At 40.2% G+C, this 17,642-nt stretch overlaps 1 protein-coding gene across 24 annotated transcripts in view; it reads left to right on the top strand.

The window, feature by feature from the left end:
* The first annotated feature begins 1,063 nt into the window (after positions 1-1,063).
* The window catches only part of LOC131751390 (WASH complex subunit 2-like), a 58,239-nt gene continuing 41,660 nt past the window's right edge, over positions 1,064-17,642 (top strand). For 11 of the 24 annotated variants that reach the window (XM_067025172.1, XM_067025165.1, XM_067025161.1 and 8 more), the window contains exons 1-8: positions 1,091-1,206; positions 1,292-1,414; positions 2,202-2,366; positions 8,645-8,707; positions 10,990-11,163; positions 14,084-14,177; positions 15,584-15,645; positions 17,154-17,201. In XM_067025172.1, coding sequence (XP_066881273.1) covers positions 1,204-1,206; positions 1,292-1,414; positions 2,202-2,366; positions 8,645-8,707; positions 10,990-11,163; positions 14,084-14,177; positions 15,584-15,645; positions 17,154-17,201 — 732 coding nt within the window. In that variant the 5' untranslated portion in view covers positions 1,091-1,203. Of the gene's footprint in view, positions 1,207-1,291; positions 1,415-2,201; positions 2,367-8,644; positions 8,708-10,705; positions 11,164-14,083; positions 14,178-15,583; positions 15,646-17,153; positions 17,202-17,642 lie in introns of all 24 variants that reach the window. The other 13 variants (XM_067025167.1, XM_059055111.2, XM_059055108.2 and 10 more) reach the window with 7 other exon arrangements.

The raw sequence follows: 17,642 nt of genomic DNA, 5'->3' as shown, positions 1-17,642 counted from the left end.
TCATTTTAAAAAGCAAGTTGGTCTGGAAGAAGAAGAACTCTGCAGAGGGGCCTTCAAGGAAGTGTGAGGTGGAATAGGTAAATCACTGAGCGCTCGTGGGAAGCTGGGAAAGTTGAGGATGGATTCACATGCAGGGATCAGATTATAAATGGCTTTTGCCTGTCATATGAGAAGTTTGGACTTGAGTCTGAGGGCAATGCAGAGGGAGTAAAGGATTTTTAAGGAGGCCCTACACAGTGAGCTGAAACCGAGCACGTCGTTAAAAGTACGATGACAGCCAGATACATCAATCTCCAGTAAATCTGGGCTAACCGCCAGACAGGCAGAGGAAACTCAGCAAGGAAGAGGAGCAGCGGCGGCGAGCTCTTCCTCCTTCCACATCGCCGGTTGTTTAAAGCCCCTATGCTTGTTCTCCCACACCTCCTTTTGGCTCCTCTCTCTAAACACACCTGGCGGCCTGCGTGCTTCCGGGGCTAACCACGCGCCTCCACCTGCGCCCTCCAGCTGAAGCGCAACCCGGCTGACCCACCCCTTCAGCGCCCCCTGGCGTCTGCACGCTTGCTCTCTTTTTTTAGTGAAATAATTTTTTAAAAATTTTATTTTATTGTAGTTGATTTACAGCATTGTTTTAATTTCTTCTGTATAGCAAAGTGACTCAGTTATACATATATAAACTTTTTTTCATATTCTTTTCCATTATGACTTACCACAGGATATTGAATATAGTTCCCTGTATTATACAGTAGGACCTTATTCATCCATTCTGTATGTAATAGTTTGCATCTGCTAACCCCAAACTCCCAGTCCATCCTTCCCCCACCCTCCCTTCCCCTTGGCAACCACAAGTCTGTTCTCTGTATGTTAGTCTGTTTCACAGATAGTTCATTTGTGTCATATTTTAGATTCCAAATATGTGATATCAAATGATATTTGCCTTTCTCTTTCTGACTGACTTCTCTTAGTATGATAGTCTGTAAGTCCACCCATGGGCCGGCAGGGCTCTTCTAATTCGCGTACCTCAGAGAGCGGCCCGTTCTCCTTCCGCAACACCCCGCATCCGGTCACATGAGGGGCAGGTCACCTGCTCTCTGGTCACGTGAGGCCGGTCACATGCCAGGGCCGCACCGCTAGCTTCCGGAGACTTTCGGGGCTTAGCGGGTGCGGTCCTGCGTCTCCCTGAGCCCACCGAGCTGCACAACCAGAATGGTGAGGGCGGGGGTTCGGGTTCGGGTTTGGCCCTGACCGCCGCCTCCCCGGAGCTCAGCCCCTCTTCTCGTCCTTCCCGCTGCAGATGAACGGGACCACCCCCGACCAGGAGCGGCCGCCGGTGTCCGAACCCGTGTGGGAGCGGCCCTGGTCGGTGGAGGAGATCCGCAGGAACAGCCAGAGCTGGTCGCTGGCAGCCGACGCCGGCGTGAGAGGCGGGCCCCAGGGATTGGAGGGGAGGGCGGGCCTTCTGGAGTGATGCGCGGCCTGCGAGCGTGACGACGGGAGCCCCCAGTCCCCCTCCACCCAGTCGATCCTGTTGCCTCTCATTGACTCAATAACGTCCCTTCTCGCCCTCGAAAACTCCCGGGTGGTAGTCCCAAGGCACTTGGGCGGAGGCGAGCTGGTTGACCTTAGTTTAGTCCTCTTAGTGTTCCCACTCGGACTGCGGCCCTTGTTTGGGTTTTCTAGCCAGGCGCCCAACTCCACCCTCAGCAGGGATCGGCTTCCGCCACCTCGCAGGCTTACATGGCACTAGTTAGGCTATTCCATGTTGCGACCTGGACTGAGTGGAGCGGTAGACAAACCAGTAGTATATGGATATCCTTGAGTTGGACTCTTTAGGCCGGGGGCCCAATAAACTCAGAACTGTGATTACAAAGTTCCATTTGAATAGGATTTTGGGGTAAGAGTAGTGGTTTGTTATTTTTCCCTTTGTCTCTGATCCCTGTAGAATGACAACCAAACAGGACTTTTAAATTCCTCCAGAAACGAGATAGCTAGTATCCATTGACTCATTGCCACTGTTCTGATGAGCTTTCTTAATGTTTTTCGATGCTACTTGGTCTTGGTACTGTCAAAAGCAGCATCCCTTTTACATTCCAGCATACGGGCGCACACGCTCACAGGCGAAAGGAAATGGGTTCTTTTCTGTTTTGACACGCAGAATAGATGCATATAATATTGATACTACTGTATGTTTGTTTTTTAAATAGTTACTACAGTTTCTCCAGGAATTTTCACAACAGACTATCTCTAGGACCCATGAAATCAAGAAACAAGTGGATGGACTAATTCGGGAAACTAAAGCCACAGATTGTCGACTGCATAATATCTTCAATGACTTCCTTATGCTGTCTAATACCCAATTCATTGAGAACGTGAGTTACTTAGTTACATCAGACTTATAAAAAAATAATACTGTTAGAAGGAGCAAGAGTCACTGTGATACTAAGTGACCCATTATTAGGTTCTGTTAAATTTTGGTGAAGTAGTAGTTCTTGGTGATTGATGCCCCCCATTTTTATTAGTAAAGTTTATTTTTTTTCAAGCCTTTGATAAAAACCTAAAGATAAAATTTCCTCATATTCCAGTGTTTTCATTGATTTTTAGTTTTGATGTAGACTGCTGAATTGCATGGCACTCCAACAAGTTTTGTTATGAGCATGGTCTGTAAGGAAAGCCATACACCTGGTCTGATCCTCTGGACACCATCAGGTTATTGATTGTATCCATTATGTCCTGATAAGTTACATTAAAGGCATGTGTGTGTCTACTTGGAATATTCTCAACTAACGTTTTGTTATGATGGCTGAACCTATGCCATAGAATCAACTCTAAACAGATTATTGAGCTTTAACCCAAGTGCTATTTTGTCTATATATTTATCGAATTTCTAGGTGCTAGGTTCTAGGAATACATAGATAAATTAGACAGAGCCCCTCCTTAGAGAAGATAACAATCTTCCATAATAGTGTAATTCCAGAATAAAAAGGAAGCAAGTGTGGCTGGAGCCCAGTGACTGTAGGGGAGATTGTTAACAGAGGATGGAGAGGAAGCTTAGTTAAGCTGGTCTTTATTTCTCATAGGGTGGCTAACTTTCTGAGTATCAGTGTTAATTAATCTGTGAAAAGAGAATTAGTAAAGTAGGCTATCTCCTGAGATTGTTAGATGCAAAGTAATAAAGATTTCAGAAATTGCAAGATTATACAAAGCCCACGATTTAGGATTGTTAAGAAGAGACTAAATATTGTCATGCAGGTATCTTATGCAGCATGTTTGTACATTTTTAGTAGTTCAGGTTGAAATGCCACTACTAGGCTTCTTGGGGAAGCTGTGTGTAAAATAAAGATCTTAATAAAGGTCTTAAATATCTCTTTGCCAGTAGGTTTAAAATGTAACATATTCTAGTCAACTCTGTAGTCATTTTCTGGTTGTCTACACAGAATGTCCATGCTTGGTCCTGAGGATCTTTCACATTGGAAGAGGCAGTTTACAGGACTCTCATCTGTAATTTACTGGTGTATGCAGCCCCATCACTTTTTCATCATGCTGAATTCCGTGTCCTTTTGAATATACCTGTTGCTCTCATTCTGTACCTTTCTTGCTGGATGAGGTGCTTAGCTCTTCTCTGCAGTCAGTGTTGCAGCCCTAGACTGGGCAAGGAATAGAATTGGGAGGCTTCTTTTGTACCTGATGTGCCTGTACCACATTGGTACTGGATTGGTACCCGACTGATACTTTGGGGGTGAGGGGCATCATAAGCTTCTTTTTCTGAATCATAACCTTCAGTTCTTTTTCTTTTCACTAGCTCTTCTTTTCTGACCAATTTTCTTAGCTTCTGAGTTTCCCATAATCTAGTTTTTGTGGGTGGTTTTTTTGTTTTTTTGTTTTTGTCGATTATTTTTTAGTAATAGTTCTTTCTGTTCACTTCTTGGATTCCCTACTTTCTATCCATCTCTCCATCCCCTTAGTCCTTATGCCTCTTCCCCTTCCATTCTGCAGCCAAATTCCCCTTTAGATGTGCCTGTTGCCACTGCTAAATCAAACTGCTTCCCAGACCTCCCTATAATGCCACGTGTTACGTGTTTTTCCATTTGTGGTAGAGCATGATGATGTTGAGTATGGCTAATGCTTAATAAAACTCTGAAATAAACTACCTGCTGATAATACATTTGGCAGTGATTTGACTTTGCATGTGTTTTCTTCAAACCCTGGCCAGTACTCATGTATTACAATTCTGGCTTAAATGACGGTGCCATTTGGTTTCATGGTAGTTTATTGGAAAGATACGCACAGTCATAGGTTTCTGGGTTTTAGTAATTGACCTAGAGGCAGCCAGTAGATTGCAAACTGCATTACAGTTAGTGAAACTGAAAAGCAGTCAGGACTTTCCAGGGCAAGAGAAATTAGTGCCTTTAGTAAAGGCTCAAGAGGGGACTCTGAAGGAGGAGAAATGCTGATTAACAGTGGCCAGTGCATCATTGTGTTATCCGGAGGGAATATAGTTCTTGAAGCTTCATTAATCTGTTAATTTAGGAATTTTGTCCTGAAACATTAAGTAACCTAGTTAATGACTTCTTTAGTAGCACTTCCCATGATTGTAATTTTACATTTATTGGTATGATTCGATGTGTTGAACTCCCCTACTAAATCAATCCCCATATTTTTGCTAAATGTTGTATTCCTTGGGCTCAGCATGAGCCTGATATATAGGGACTCAGTGAATATTTGAATGAATTAATGAGAGATCACAAAAGTGAAAAGGACCAGGGCTGTTTATAACATGTTAAGAAATCTCAGCCCCTCGTCAGCATTTTCTCTAATTCCCCACCTTCACCTCTTACCTCATCTCCCCAAATGAAGAAAAGATGCTTTGAGGGGAAATATCAACGATATTTAATGGTTCTGGGAATGGCTACCTGATTTTAAAATGATCAAAAAACCCATGAAACTGTGAGTTGGGTGAAACTGGTAAGGGTGAAGGAAGTTACCTTTGATTTCCTGCTGTGTACTGAGTACTTGAGATGCATGGTCCTGGCCAGTTGAAAGATCCCATGGGTTTTATGTATTTGCTGGTTGGTTTCTTAGATGTCATGTTTGGCTTTCCACAGGCTGCTGATCTCCTGTGAGGTAGTTTTTAATGACAAGCAGTAGAAAAAGTAGGGCGTTAATGCTGTTGAGACCTCAGCATGAAGCTCAACCTTTTAGGTTAAGTGGTCTCGCTATTTAAAGTCTGAAGTGACCTTTGTAGCTGCCTTGTCTTAAAGTCTCCATTTTAAGATTTATTTACTTTATTTCTTCCTGCCTTTGAAAATTACTCCCCAAATTTCTGGCCTTTATAGAACAATTTTTTTTTTTTTTTTTTTTTTTTTTTTGCGGTATGCGGGCCTCTCACTGTTGTGGCCTCTCCCGTTGCGGAGCACAGGCTCCGGACGCGCAGGCCTAGCGACCATGGCTCACGGGCTTAGTTGCTCCGCGGCATGTGGGATCTTCCTGGACCAGGGCACGAACCCGTGTCTCCTGCATCAGCAGGCGGATTCTCAACCACTGCGCCACCAGGGAAGCCCTAGAACAATTTTTTTTAAGTATGGAAAAAGAAGCATCATCTGAAATTCTCAGATGCTAAAGGAGAGCCTCTTAACATTTTGACATGTATATTCCAAGTCCATTTTCCATGCAGACATTGAGCTTTAAGTGTTTTCCTTTCTTGTTATAAAAGTAATGAACACTCACTGTAGGAAAGATTGGCGTATATAAAAAGTATTAAAGTGTGAAAAAATTAAAACTACAGAAATCAACTATAATTCCACCACCCCAAATTAACCAGCCACTGAACATTTTGGCATATTTCTTTCTAAGAGTATATATGTACGTATATAACTTTAACCTTTTCTATATATTGGCAGCTTGTTTTCTTAATGTTAGTGTATTATTTTATAAGCATTTTAACACATCTGTAAGATTTTGTGAACTTAATTTTTATTGTTTTTATTTCATTATGTGCCTATCATTTAACAATCTCCCGACATCAGTTTTTTTAAATAAAATAGCTCGTGTCTAGAAAAGAACAGATAATAGCCACAAATGCTAATAATATACACTACCTTGTATTAACAGATTTTAATATTTTGCCATATTTGCTTAAAAGGCACCAACTCCCATTTTTTTCCCTTAATTATAAATATTTTGGGTGTGGGTTCCTTTGTATCTCTGCCTTTTTACTCTTCTTCTTACCTGGAGAGTATATCTGTGTGTATGTATATCGGTGCATGTATACATAATATGACGTAGGGATCTCATATGGTTCATTTACATATGAGTAACTTTTATTGTGTAGTTCTTTTTAAAAATTAATTAATTTATTTATCTTTTGGCTGCATTGGGTCTTCGTTGCTGCACACGGGTTTTCTCTAGTTGTGGCGAGCGGGGTCTCCTCTTTGTTGTGATAAGTGGGCTTTTCATTGGGGTGGCTTCTCTTGTTGCAGAGCATGGGCTCTAGGCACGCGGGCTTCTGTAGTTGTGGCTTGCGGGCTCTAGAGCGCAGGCTTAGTAGTTGTTGTGCCTGGGCTTAGTTGTTCTGCGGCATGTGAGATCTTCCCGAACCAGGGCTCAAACCCGTGTGCCCTGCACTGGTAGGCGGATTCTTAACCGCTGCGCCATCAGGGAAGTCCTATTGTGTAGTTCTTTTCCTCACTGACTTATGTGTATGAATGCATATGGATAACTTTTATTGTGTAGTTCTTTTCCTCAGTGACTTATATGTATGAATGTGTGTTTTTGTGAATATAAAATCAAGCTTACATGTAATTGTGGGTCTGTCTCTTGCCTCTGTCTTTTATTATGTTTATCTGCTGTAGTCAGTATCACAATCTTAAATACCAGAGATTTCTAGTAAGTCCTAATAGGGCAAATCCCTGTGACTTCTTTTTATTCAGAATTGTCATGGTCATCCTTGGCTTTTTTCTTTCCTCTGTGAATTTGAGGATTATCTTGCTAAATTCCCCAGAAAATTCTATTAGCACTTTGATTGGAATTGCACAGAATTACAGATTTGGTGCTTGTGACTTTGCAGTATAAATCTGATGCCGTGAGCATCTTATTGTTTGTATTTATTTTTCTTGGAACTAAATTTCAAGAAGTAGAATTCTTGGGTTAGAAGATACGAACATTTAAAAATAGCATTGTCTAATCAGATTGGCAGATATTTTTAAAAGGTAGGTAACATGGTTCCACTGCTGGCAAAGGTCTGGGAAGTGGGCACTTGAATATGTTGTGGGGACAGTGTGAGTTGCTCCACATTTGTGGCCAGAAATCTGGAGGTAGCTATTAAGTCTAAAAAACAGTTTTGTCCTGTGACTTGGCAATCCTATTTTGGGGAAGCCTATAGAAATAAAAGATCCAGGGCCTAAGAATTTAGTATATGTGCATATGTTTACAGCAGTTTATTTACAACAGCAAAAACTGGAAATCTCCTTAATGTTCCCTAATAGAAAATTATTGAATTAATCATAGTCAAGTTCGTACCATAGAATATTGTGCAGATATAAAAAAGATTGAATCAAATCTATTTGCATTGACCTAGAAAGTGATTTAGGTAAATATCGAGTGAAAAAGTGGGGCAGAAGAATATCTATAGTATAAGTGCATTTTTATTTAAAAGCAGCAAGAGTGGGAGAACTCTTTATATGTACATATGTCTGTATATATTTGTGTATGTTTCTATGTGGGAAACATAGAGGAGCACACACCAAGCTTAAATTCGTTATTCTGAGGGTTTGGTTGGAGGTAAGGATGGAACAATTTTTAAACACATCTCTTTCACTTATATCTTTATATTGACTTTTTAATTTTTAATTGACTTACAATTCACATACCATAAAGTTCACCCTTTTAAAAAGTGTACAAGTCAATAGGTGTTAGTGTATTCACAAAGTTTTGTAACCATCACCAATATCTAATTCCAGAACATTTTCATCATTGTACTGTTTATAATGAGAATGTTTTACTTTGGAAGTTTAAACAATATATAGTTAAAAAAGGAAATTACAGTGAGTTGCCAGAGTGATAGATCTATTTTGGAAAAGAGAGGCTGCCTGCTCCAGCTATATGGGTCAGTGCGATGCCTGGCCTTCTGGCAAATCATTAGTGGGCTTGGCCTATCTATTTTCTTATAAATGGGATAATAAAAATTTAGCAACCATTTTAAGCAACAGGATTAAAATAACTTACCTTTACCGTTTCTACTGTGCAAAATGTTAGAGTTCTTGTTACCTAGTAGGTAGGTTCTATCACTTGGTATTCTCAGAGCCTCACATGTGAATACCTGTATCATTGCTCTGTCAGCATTAAGTATTAGATTAAACAAGCAAGTGTGAACACCAGTTTATTATTGTTTTTGTGACTGTGGTCAACAATGAGACTGAAGGTTTTTTCCTCATGTTTCCTAGTCATTTGTGTCTTTTTTTTAAAACTTAATTTTGGGAGAGTTGACTACTGTTCTTTGCTTTTTGCCCTTGACCAGTGGCCTCAGCCATTTGTTGAATAATCATTTCTTCCCCATCTTTGTCTCTTTAAAATTGTGTATTGAATTCTTACATTGTGATTGATTCCAAATGCTGTTTTGACCATTCCAAACTGAATTTGCTTCTGTATTTAGCGTGTATATGATGAAGAAGTGGAGGAGCCGGTGCTCAAGCCTGAGGCAGAAAAACCAGAACAGGTACTTGCATTAAGTCACTCTTCTGTTGGGCTCCTTTCGAGAAGAAAAGTGGTGGAGATTTGTGATGTGGCTGGTGGAAGGATTGTGGACAGGGAGATGGACACTAGGGGAAGTGGGAAAAGCTGCTCCTGACAGCCCAACAATTGAACTCTAGTTTGTTTGTGAAATTTAGTGTATTAAGAAATGTATAGATTAAGTTCCTGAATTCTGGCTTAAGAATAGAGCAGAGGTATGCAGAGATTTTCTGTAAAAGACCAGATAATAAATATTTTGTTTGCTGGCCGCATTGACCTATGTCTCTTCACTTCTTTTTCTTCTCTTCCTCCTCCCCTTCCCCCTCCTCCGTTAAAAATGTAAAAAACTTTCTTACCTTGAGGGCTATAAAAAACATAGGCCATGCTGGGCTGTAGTTTGTGAGTTCTTTGAAGATTGTGCTTCCCTATCCTTTCATGACTGCTTTGATTCTTATTCCTACCAGTTTAAAAATGAAAGTAAGGTGAAAGCCGTATTGCTTGTAACATATGAAGATGTTAGACTAAGAAAGGATATTAGAAACCAGCTACAGTTCTGCCTATTTCTAGCCTTAAAAAACTTTTAAAAAAAATCTTTATTTTGGGCTTCCCTGGTGGCTCAGTGGTTGAGAATCCGCCTGCCGATGCAGGGAACACGGGTTTGTGCCCCGGTCCGGGAATGATCCCACATGCCGCAGAGCAGCTGGGCCTGTGAGCCATGGCCGCTGAGCCTGTGCGTCCGGAGCCTGTGCTCTGCAACGGGAGAGGCCACAATAGTGAGAGGCCCGCTTATCACAAAAAAAAAAAAAAAAAAAAAAAAAAAAAAAAAAAAAAAAAAATCTTTATTTTTTTAATTATTTTTTTTGGTTTTGTTTTTTAAAAATCTTTATTTTTAATAGTACTCAGGGATTTGCTAACCATTTAAGTGCAATAGCATCTGGTTATACCAAGTCAGGGGTCAATTTTTTTTTTTTTTTTTTTTTTTGTGGTAGGCGGGCCTCTCACTGTTGTGGCCTCTCCCTTTGCGGAGCACAGGCTCCGGACGTGCAGGCTCAGTGGCCATGGCTCACGGGCCTGGCCGCTCCGCGGCATGTGGGATCCTCCTTGACCGGGGCACGAACCCGTGTCCCCTGCATCGGCAGGCGGACTCTCAACCACTGTGCCACCAGGGAAGCCCAGGGGTCAATTTTAAGGTGATAGCTATTTAGTGAATTATTTTTAAAACATCCGTTATATATTTATTTCACAGGCATGTTTTCGCATACTTAGTACAACGTTAGCTATTTAACTCAGAATCCAGCATACCAGAGTGCAGAAAAGATGCAGCCAAATCAAAAAAAGCTAAATTAGAAAGACTTCCACACTTGAGGTAGTATAAAATACTCTTCAGATTTTCCCCTTTGGCTGTCAAAACAACACTGTATGGTTTGGTTCTTTCTCTAATTATGTATCAACTACTAGAATATTCGTGAGGAGGGGAAATGACACTAAATATATTTTGCAATATTTCTTACAACTGATGACACAGTTGAGTGTATGAGAGCTGCTGTTATAGGAAGTAGAGACCTGTGGAATATTTTCAGCAGGTTAGTGATGTGTACAGAGTTTTGTCGGGGTCGGGGGCATTGTTCTAGGGTGATGTACAGGATAGATTAGAGATGAAACTGACCCTCTCTTGGTTTGAAACAAGTTTATAGAATAATTGTAATTGTCCAGTTATTTTTTTTAACTGTAATTGAAAAATGACATCTCTGGCTGGGATATTTTCTTCTAAGTCTTAACTCCTAAAATTGTCCAAAGGATCATTAAGCAAGGTTAGTGGGATACAGCCATGGCAAAGCTAAAAGTCTAGGCCCTTCGTTCCTCCAGTAGCAGGGAGGTGAAGTGCCCCTAGATGTCTTGTGATGTGCCATTCATTATTAAGATTCTTTTACATAGCTTATAAAGGCTGAACCATCACACCATAGTTGTGCTTTTGTTTTTGTAGATGATGAACCCGGAGCTCCAGGACCTTACGTAGTTCGATGTGTGTTCAACGCATAGACAAACTTGGGATTTACCACTCCAAAGTCTGTGTTGAGGCATTCAGCAGAATCTGACTTTTAACGTTTTTAATTGTTTAACATTTTAAATTGTTAAGACTTTAACATTTTAAATTAAAATTTGGGGGTTCTTTTGGAGCATGAGTCTAGGCTTTAGCAAACATTCCCAGTGTTTTATTAGAGTGGTATCAGTATACTGGAGATCTTACTGAACAGTATTTTTTTCTAGGAAAAGACCCGGGAACAGAAAGAAGTAGATCTGATTCCTAAAGTCCAGGAGGCTGTGAACTACGGTTTACAAGTATTGGACAGTGCATTTGAGCAACTAGATATAAAAGCAGGAAACTCAGACTCTGAAGAAGATGATGCTAATGAGCGGGTGGAATTGATCCTTGAGCCAAAGGTAAAGACATTCAGTTGAAATATTTATTGTCACACCTGTTGGGTATTGGGTACTTCACTTGGGCACAGAATTGGTAAGACATGGACTTCACTTCTAGGAAGTGAGGATGTAACTTAGCAATTTCATACTGACTCCATCAGTCAGAAAGAGTTGCTGTACACAAGCATCGATTGAGCACTTACTAGGTACTAGCATGCCAAGTTGGGGGAGTACAAAGATGCAGGACATGGTTCCTACTCTCAGGATGCTTATTACAGCAGTACCAGGTGGTGGGAGAGAGCAGGCTTTACAAGAGTCACCATCATAAGTGCTCTGGCTTCTAGCTGGGGAAATTAGGGTGAAGGTGAGATTTGAATTGGGTTTTGAAGGATGAGGAGGGTCATGAGAGGTAGGGATTGTTGGGAACCTGACATTCTGCAGCTTGCACTAAGAGGAAACCTCCAAAGTGTTGAAAGACATGTGGGTTGTTCCCAGGTTTTGGCCAATATGAATAAAGCTGCTATGAGTGTTCACGAAGAAACTATTAGCAGATGTTTATTGCTTTACTGTTACTTTCTCTCAGGCTCAGTAGTAAACACAGGAGGTTGCCTTACTGATTTTGAGAGTCCTTGTGACACATAAGTGCCTTGTGAATTGAAACATGCTGCAAAATCAGTCTCTTCTAGTCCTTCATTTCACTGCACATTTCTCTTCCGATTTGAGCTTATGGCGCCAAGTTGGGGCTGATCCTTTAACCGTGATATGCTCACCGGCTTGCTTTTTCACTATAGGGATTTAGAAGTCAGCAGCAGACCCTGGGAAATGTATTGCCTGAGCCACACTTGCTACTTCCAAGTCACACACCACTTTCTCTGTTACAGGAGGACTTTGGAAACAAGCCTCCTAAGTCAGTGAACAATTAGCACTTCCATTTCTTTGCACTAAATTGGTTGCTGTTGTATCTTTTACACTAACCTTCCCAAGCTTTCTGTCATTGGTGAAGCATCAGAATTGTTCTTCCCTGCACCCAGGTTCTTTTCTATAGGGGGGAGATATTGAGGCCAAAGGGCCATGCCTCACTGTGAAGATGGGAGGTTGCCCCAGGGTGGAGAGCTTTCTTTTCTTTCTTTTTTTTTTTTTTCAGATCTTTTACCTCCTTAGGTACGTTTATTCCTACGTATTTTATTCTTTTTGTTGACATGGTGAATGGGATTGTTTCTTTAATTTCTCTTTCTGATCTTTCGTTGTTAGTGTATACGAATGCAAGAGATTTCTGTGCATTAATTTTTTATCCTGCAACTTTACCAAATTCATTGATTAGCTCTAGTAGTTTTCTGGTGGCATCTTTAGGACTATCTATGTATGGTATCATGTCATCTGCAAACAGTGAGAGTTTTACTTCTTCCTCCTTTTTTTAAAAAAATTAATTAATTTTATTTATTTATTTTTGGCTGTGTTGGGTCTTCATTGCTGTGCACGGGCTTTCTCTAATTATGGCGAGCGGGGGCTACTCTTTGTTGTGGTGCACGGGCTTCCCATTGTGGTGGCTTCTCTTGTTGTGGAGCACAGGCTCTAGGCATGTGGGCTTCAGTAGTTGTGGCACACAGGCTCAGTAGTTGTGGCTCGCGGGCTCTAGAGCACAGGCTCAGTAGTTGTGGCACATGGGCTTAGTTGCTTCGCAGCATGTGGGATCTTCCCAGACCAGGGCTCAAACCTCTGTCCCCTGCATTGGCAGGCGGATTCTCAAACACTGTGCCACCAGGAAAGCCCTTTACTTCTTTTGGAGTGCCTTTTTTTTGTGTGTGTGTGGTACACGGGCCTCTCACTGTTGCGGCCTCTCCTGTTGTGGAGCACAGGCTCCGGATGCACAGGCTCAGTGGCCATGGCTCACGGGCCCAGCCGCTCCACGACATGTGGGATCCTCCAGGACTGGGGCACGAACCTGTGTCCCTGCATCGGCAGGTGGATTCTCAACCACTGCGCCACCAGGGAAGCCCTGGAGTGCTTTCTTAACTCTAAATTTTTGATGTGTGTGATGGCCTGCAGTGGAAGGATCTCCAACATATACTATTCTGTAGATAGTATCCTTCATTTTGTTTTGTTGCTTTATTATTTGGTCTTATTTTACCAATTTCACTTCTCTGAATTCTACAGTGTGAACCTCTGGGGCATATTATTATTCTCTTCTTTGGGTTATTTTTTTCTGCTGGGTAGGTAGGTTCTCATCAGTCCGTTGGAGACATTTCTTTAGTTAATTATGTTGACTGTAAATATTTGCCCAGTTGCCACTCTGTTTCTTTTCATCTAGCCCATGCTTTGTTCTGTGTTCCTGCGTCTCTGCCCTGATGAAGTGTGAAGGAGTCCTCCTCCATTCCCTTCCTTTGTGCCTTACTCGTGTCCTATTTGTACACACGTCCCGCTACCCACGTGCCTTCTCAAGTCATAAAACCATTTGGGTTATTTCCTCATTGTGCTTCTCCAAATTTAGGACTTGGTTCTTGAGATTGATTGATTAGTTGATTTTTGCTCACCAGACTTGAATTTTAGGGGAGGAAGATAGGTTACCATCATCAAAGGTTGCCAGAATTTCTGGTTTCTTTCCTTGGTCCTCCTCCTTTTGGACATATTACTATGAAGTTGTGCCCCTTTCCTTGTTTGGTTATTGCTAGCAAACTTTTTGCAAGCCTTTGCCATTTTTGTTAATAAGGCACTTGAGAAGGGAGATTCTATGTGATTCAGCTTTACTTTGCCATCTTTACCTAGGATTTAACTTTTTTTAAAATCAGTGATTGAAAAAAACCAATCTTGCTGTGTTCCTTATTCTCCACTTTCATTATGTAACTTTTGGGCGGTAGTCAGATGGAACAAGATGTCAAATGGAATACCTAATTTTATTTTCAACCTAAATATTTAATGGCTTATTCCCTTTCATTGTTTACAGGATCTATACATTGACCGTCCTTTACCTTATTTAATTGGGTCAAAGCTGTTCATGGAGCAGGAAGATGTAGGTCTTGGAGAGCTATCTAGTGAAGGTACTCTTTTGCACCAAATATTTTTGTTGCTTTTTTTTTTTTTTTTGTTGCTTTTAACATTTATATCTTAACTTTTTATTTAAAAATAATTTCAAACTTTACATTAAAGTTGTAAGACTAGTAGAGAGAGCTCCCACATACTGTTTACCCAGGTTTACCATTTGTGAACACTTCACCACATTTGTTTTATCATCCTCTCTATATATACATAATATTTTTTTCTGAACCTGTTTGGGAGACATCATGCAGACGTCATGCCCTCTTACTTCTCTGTATGGTTGGCAGTCTGTATCCATGGGTTTTTGCATCTATGTATTCATCCAACCTGGATTGAAAATATTTGGGAATAAAAAATTCCAGAAAGTCCCAAAAGCAAAACTTAAATTTGCCACGCACAGACTATTTACATAGCATTTATTTACATTGTATTTACAACTATTTATGTATCATTTACATTGTTTGAGGTATTATAAGTAATCTGGAGATGATTTAAGGCTGTATACAGGAGAAGGATGTGGGAAGGTGTGCATGTAGGTTATATGCAGACTATGCCATCTTGGTATCTGTGTGTGTGTGTGTGTGTTGGGGAAAGGGGGTCCTCGAACCAATCCCTTGAGGGACAACTGTATTTCTGTGTTTGTTTTCTAAGAATAAGAACTTTCTCTTATAGCTGTATATTCTGCATATTCATTTGCACATCTGTCATCTTGTTTGGACATGTCTCTTGGGCTTTGATGTGAGGCTTTTAATATGTCTATCCTGTTTATTAATAGAAAAATTATCAAAGTGATTGAATCCTGTGAGACTTGGCAAGTATGTACAAATAAAAAGTATACTTGACTTTTCAGCCTCTTCTTTCGATGTAACTTTTACATGAAATAAAGTCACCAATTGACTGTTCTCTGACAATAGCAACAAAAAGTATAATTATCAAAGTTAGGAAATTTTAACTGGATGTAGTACTAGCTAATCCTTAGTCATATTCAAATTTTGCCAGTTGTCCCAATAATGTTCTTTACAGTCTCTCTTTCTCTGTTTCAGAATCCAATCCACTCACTGCATTTAGTTGTCAAATCTCTCTAGTCTTCTTTCAGTCTGATACCATTTCTCAGCCTTTTTTTGCTTTTTACAACCTCAACATCTTTGAGGAGTGCAAACCAGTTTTTTTCTTTGTAACTAATATATATTTTTTGTAACTAATGAGTATCTTGTGGGGTGATACTTTGAGGCTATGTAAATGTTCCATTCCTCACTATAGTGTAGGTACTTTTAATTCCAGTTAATGGGTATAGATGGTTTTATCAAAATCTTTAGATGCTGATGTATGGTGGTTTATGATCTTGAAAAGGAACTAAGGTTCTTTTCATATGAATACTGGCGATAACCTTTATCTTTCTTCTCACCAGAAGGTTCAGTAGGCAGCGATCGTGGTAGTATTGCAGACAGTGAAGAAGAGAATGAAGAAGAGGTAAGGGCTTTCTGGTGTGTCCAGGTCATGGTGGGCAGGAAACTTAGGGTGTGTTTAGTGGGCTAAATAAATAACAGATTTGTGAATTAGCAATTTGTTTACATAAATCTTTTAATGGTGACAGAAGCCATATTCTGAAGTTTTTCCCCTTGGGGTAGGAGTTCCTTTTTGTCTTGTATACAAAAACCAAGGAAAATGCTTTAATCTCTTTTACCATTACCCTCTCACCTCCCCACCAAATTCTCTTCTTGCCAATATATTTTGAAGGCGGCAGCTTAGATATTTTGGTAGAATCTCTGCTTGAGATGCAGTCTGAGTAAGTTCTATCTTTGAGTAATTCTAGGGAAAAAGTCCACATTTAAAACTTTCTTTTACTATAAAGAGTTTCTAGACCAGAAGTATCCTGAAAGCATCCACTTACATGTTAGCTTTGTTGCTGCCTCTGGCATCTTCATACCCACAGAGCATGATCTGACTCCCTGCTCTACGGTCTCAGGGTTTGTGGGCCTTGGCCACTGTTGTATCTGGGGTTGTTCCTTTAAATGGAATACTCATTATTGCAAAGGGCAGAAACCCTCTGAAGGATAGTCCCTGAGTGTTGATTTATAAATGGAGACAGCTTTGTAAGTGTGCTCCTCTCTTCTCCTCTCTTTCCACAGTCTCTGTTTCCTGTCCTCCTCCCTCCAGCCCTCCCAACAAAAAAACCTAATAGGAGGAAATAAACTTTTCTAAAATAACCTTGCTGTATAACTGATTGTCTTTATTTTTTTATTTTTTATTTATTTATTTATTTATTTTAACATCTTTATTTGAGTATAACTGTTTTACAATAGTGTGTTAGTTTCTCCTTTACAACAAAGTGAATCAGTTATACATATACATATGTTCCCATATCTCTTCCCTCTTGCGTCACCCTCCCTCCCACCCTCCCTATCCCACCCCTCTAGGTGGTCACAAAACACAGAGGTGAACTCCCTGTGCTCTGCGGCAGCTTCCCACTAGCTATCTAATTTACATTTGGTAGTGTGTATATGTCCCTGTAACTGATTGTCTTTAGCTAAATCCTTTGCTTTTAGCCATTGAAGCAACTCTTTACCTCATTGCTCATATTAAATACTCATGTTCCCTTCTTGGGCCTGATGAAGTAATTATACTATTTAGAGGGAAAATAGAAAATGTAGTCCAAAATGTAAAATAATGCGAACCAACTTTTGATAATTTAGTTAATTAAATGTGCAACTCTTACTTTAAATCCAGAGGTTAGAGGTGATAGGCAGATCAATATGAACAAATAGAGAGGTTTAAATGAATCACAAAAATGACATGTTAACTGGAATAGTCCTTGGCCAACTCTCCACCTCATCTGTACCTTGATACGTCAGGTGACCAGTAGTCGGTACAGAGAGACCCAGTGTTGGCTACCCCAGAGACTTAGACCCGAGATCATTTCTGTGCTTCCAAGTAAAGCCTGTGTTAACAAAAAAGCCTCTTTTTTTTTTCTCCTAAAGGAGTCAGATGAAGATTTTTCCAATCGTAGTGACAATGATCAAAACCGGGTAAGATGCATATGTTGAAGTGACTTAAATTTTAATTGAAGCATAGCATTTATACTAAATCTATGCTAAAATTACTTTTGAATGACTTAGGGGAAAGTAAGGATTTTTTCATGTTTACAACTATTCATGTTTCCTTCAAATGTTTCATGTTTTTAGGCTAACTACCCTCTTGTATATTTTTTCTCATTTGCTTTATATTTTATCTTCATTTTTCTTAGACAACAAAGAAGTAAAAAGTGAAATTGAAAAACGGAGCCTATAAAACAAGGCCTGATTACCCAAACTGAATTTTTCACATGAACACACCTTTCCTGTTTTAAAATTCGAGACAATATAGCAGTAAGGCTAAGGAACACTCCAAAAATGGAAATCTTATTATCCTACTGTCTTAGCACTGTTGTCTTAATTTTTGTATATCCTTCTAGGGACATGTTCTTTTCA

This window comes from Kogia breviceps, chromosome 2 (genome assembly GCF_026419965.1).
Source record: "Kogia breviceps isolate mKogBre1 chromosome 2, mKogBre1 haplotype 1, whole genome shotgun sequence".
Lineage (NCBI taxonomy): Eukaryota > Metazoa > Chordata > Mammalia > Artiodactyla > Physeteridae > Kogia > Kogia breviceps.
Note: the sequence above shows the minus strand (reverse complement) of the source record. Positions and strands in the feature narration are given on the sequence as shown.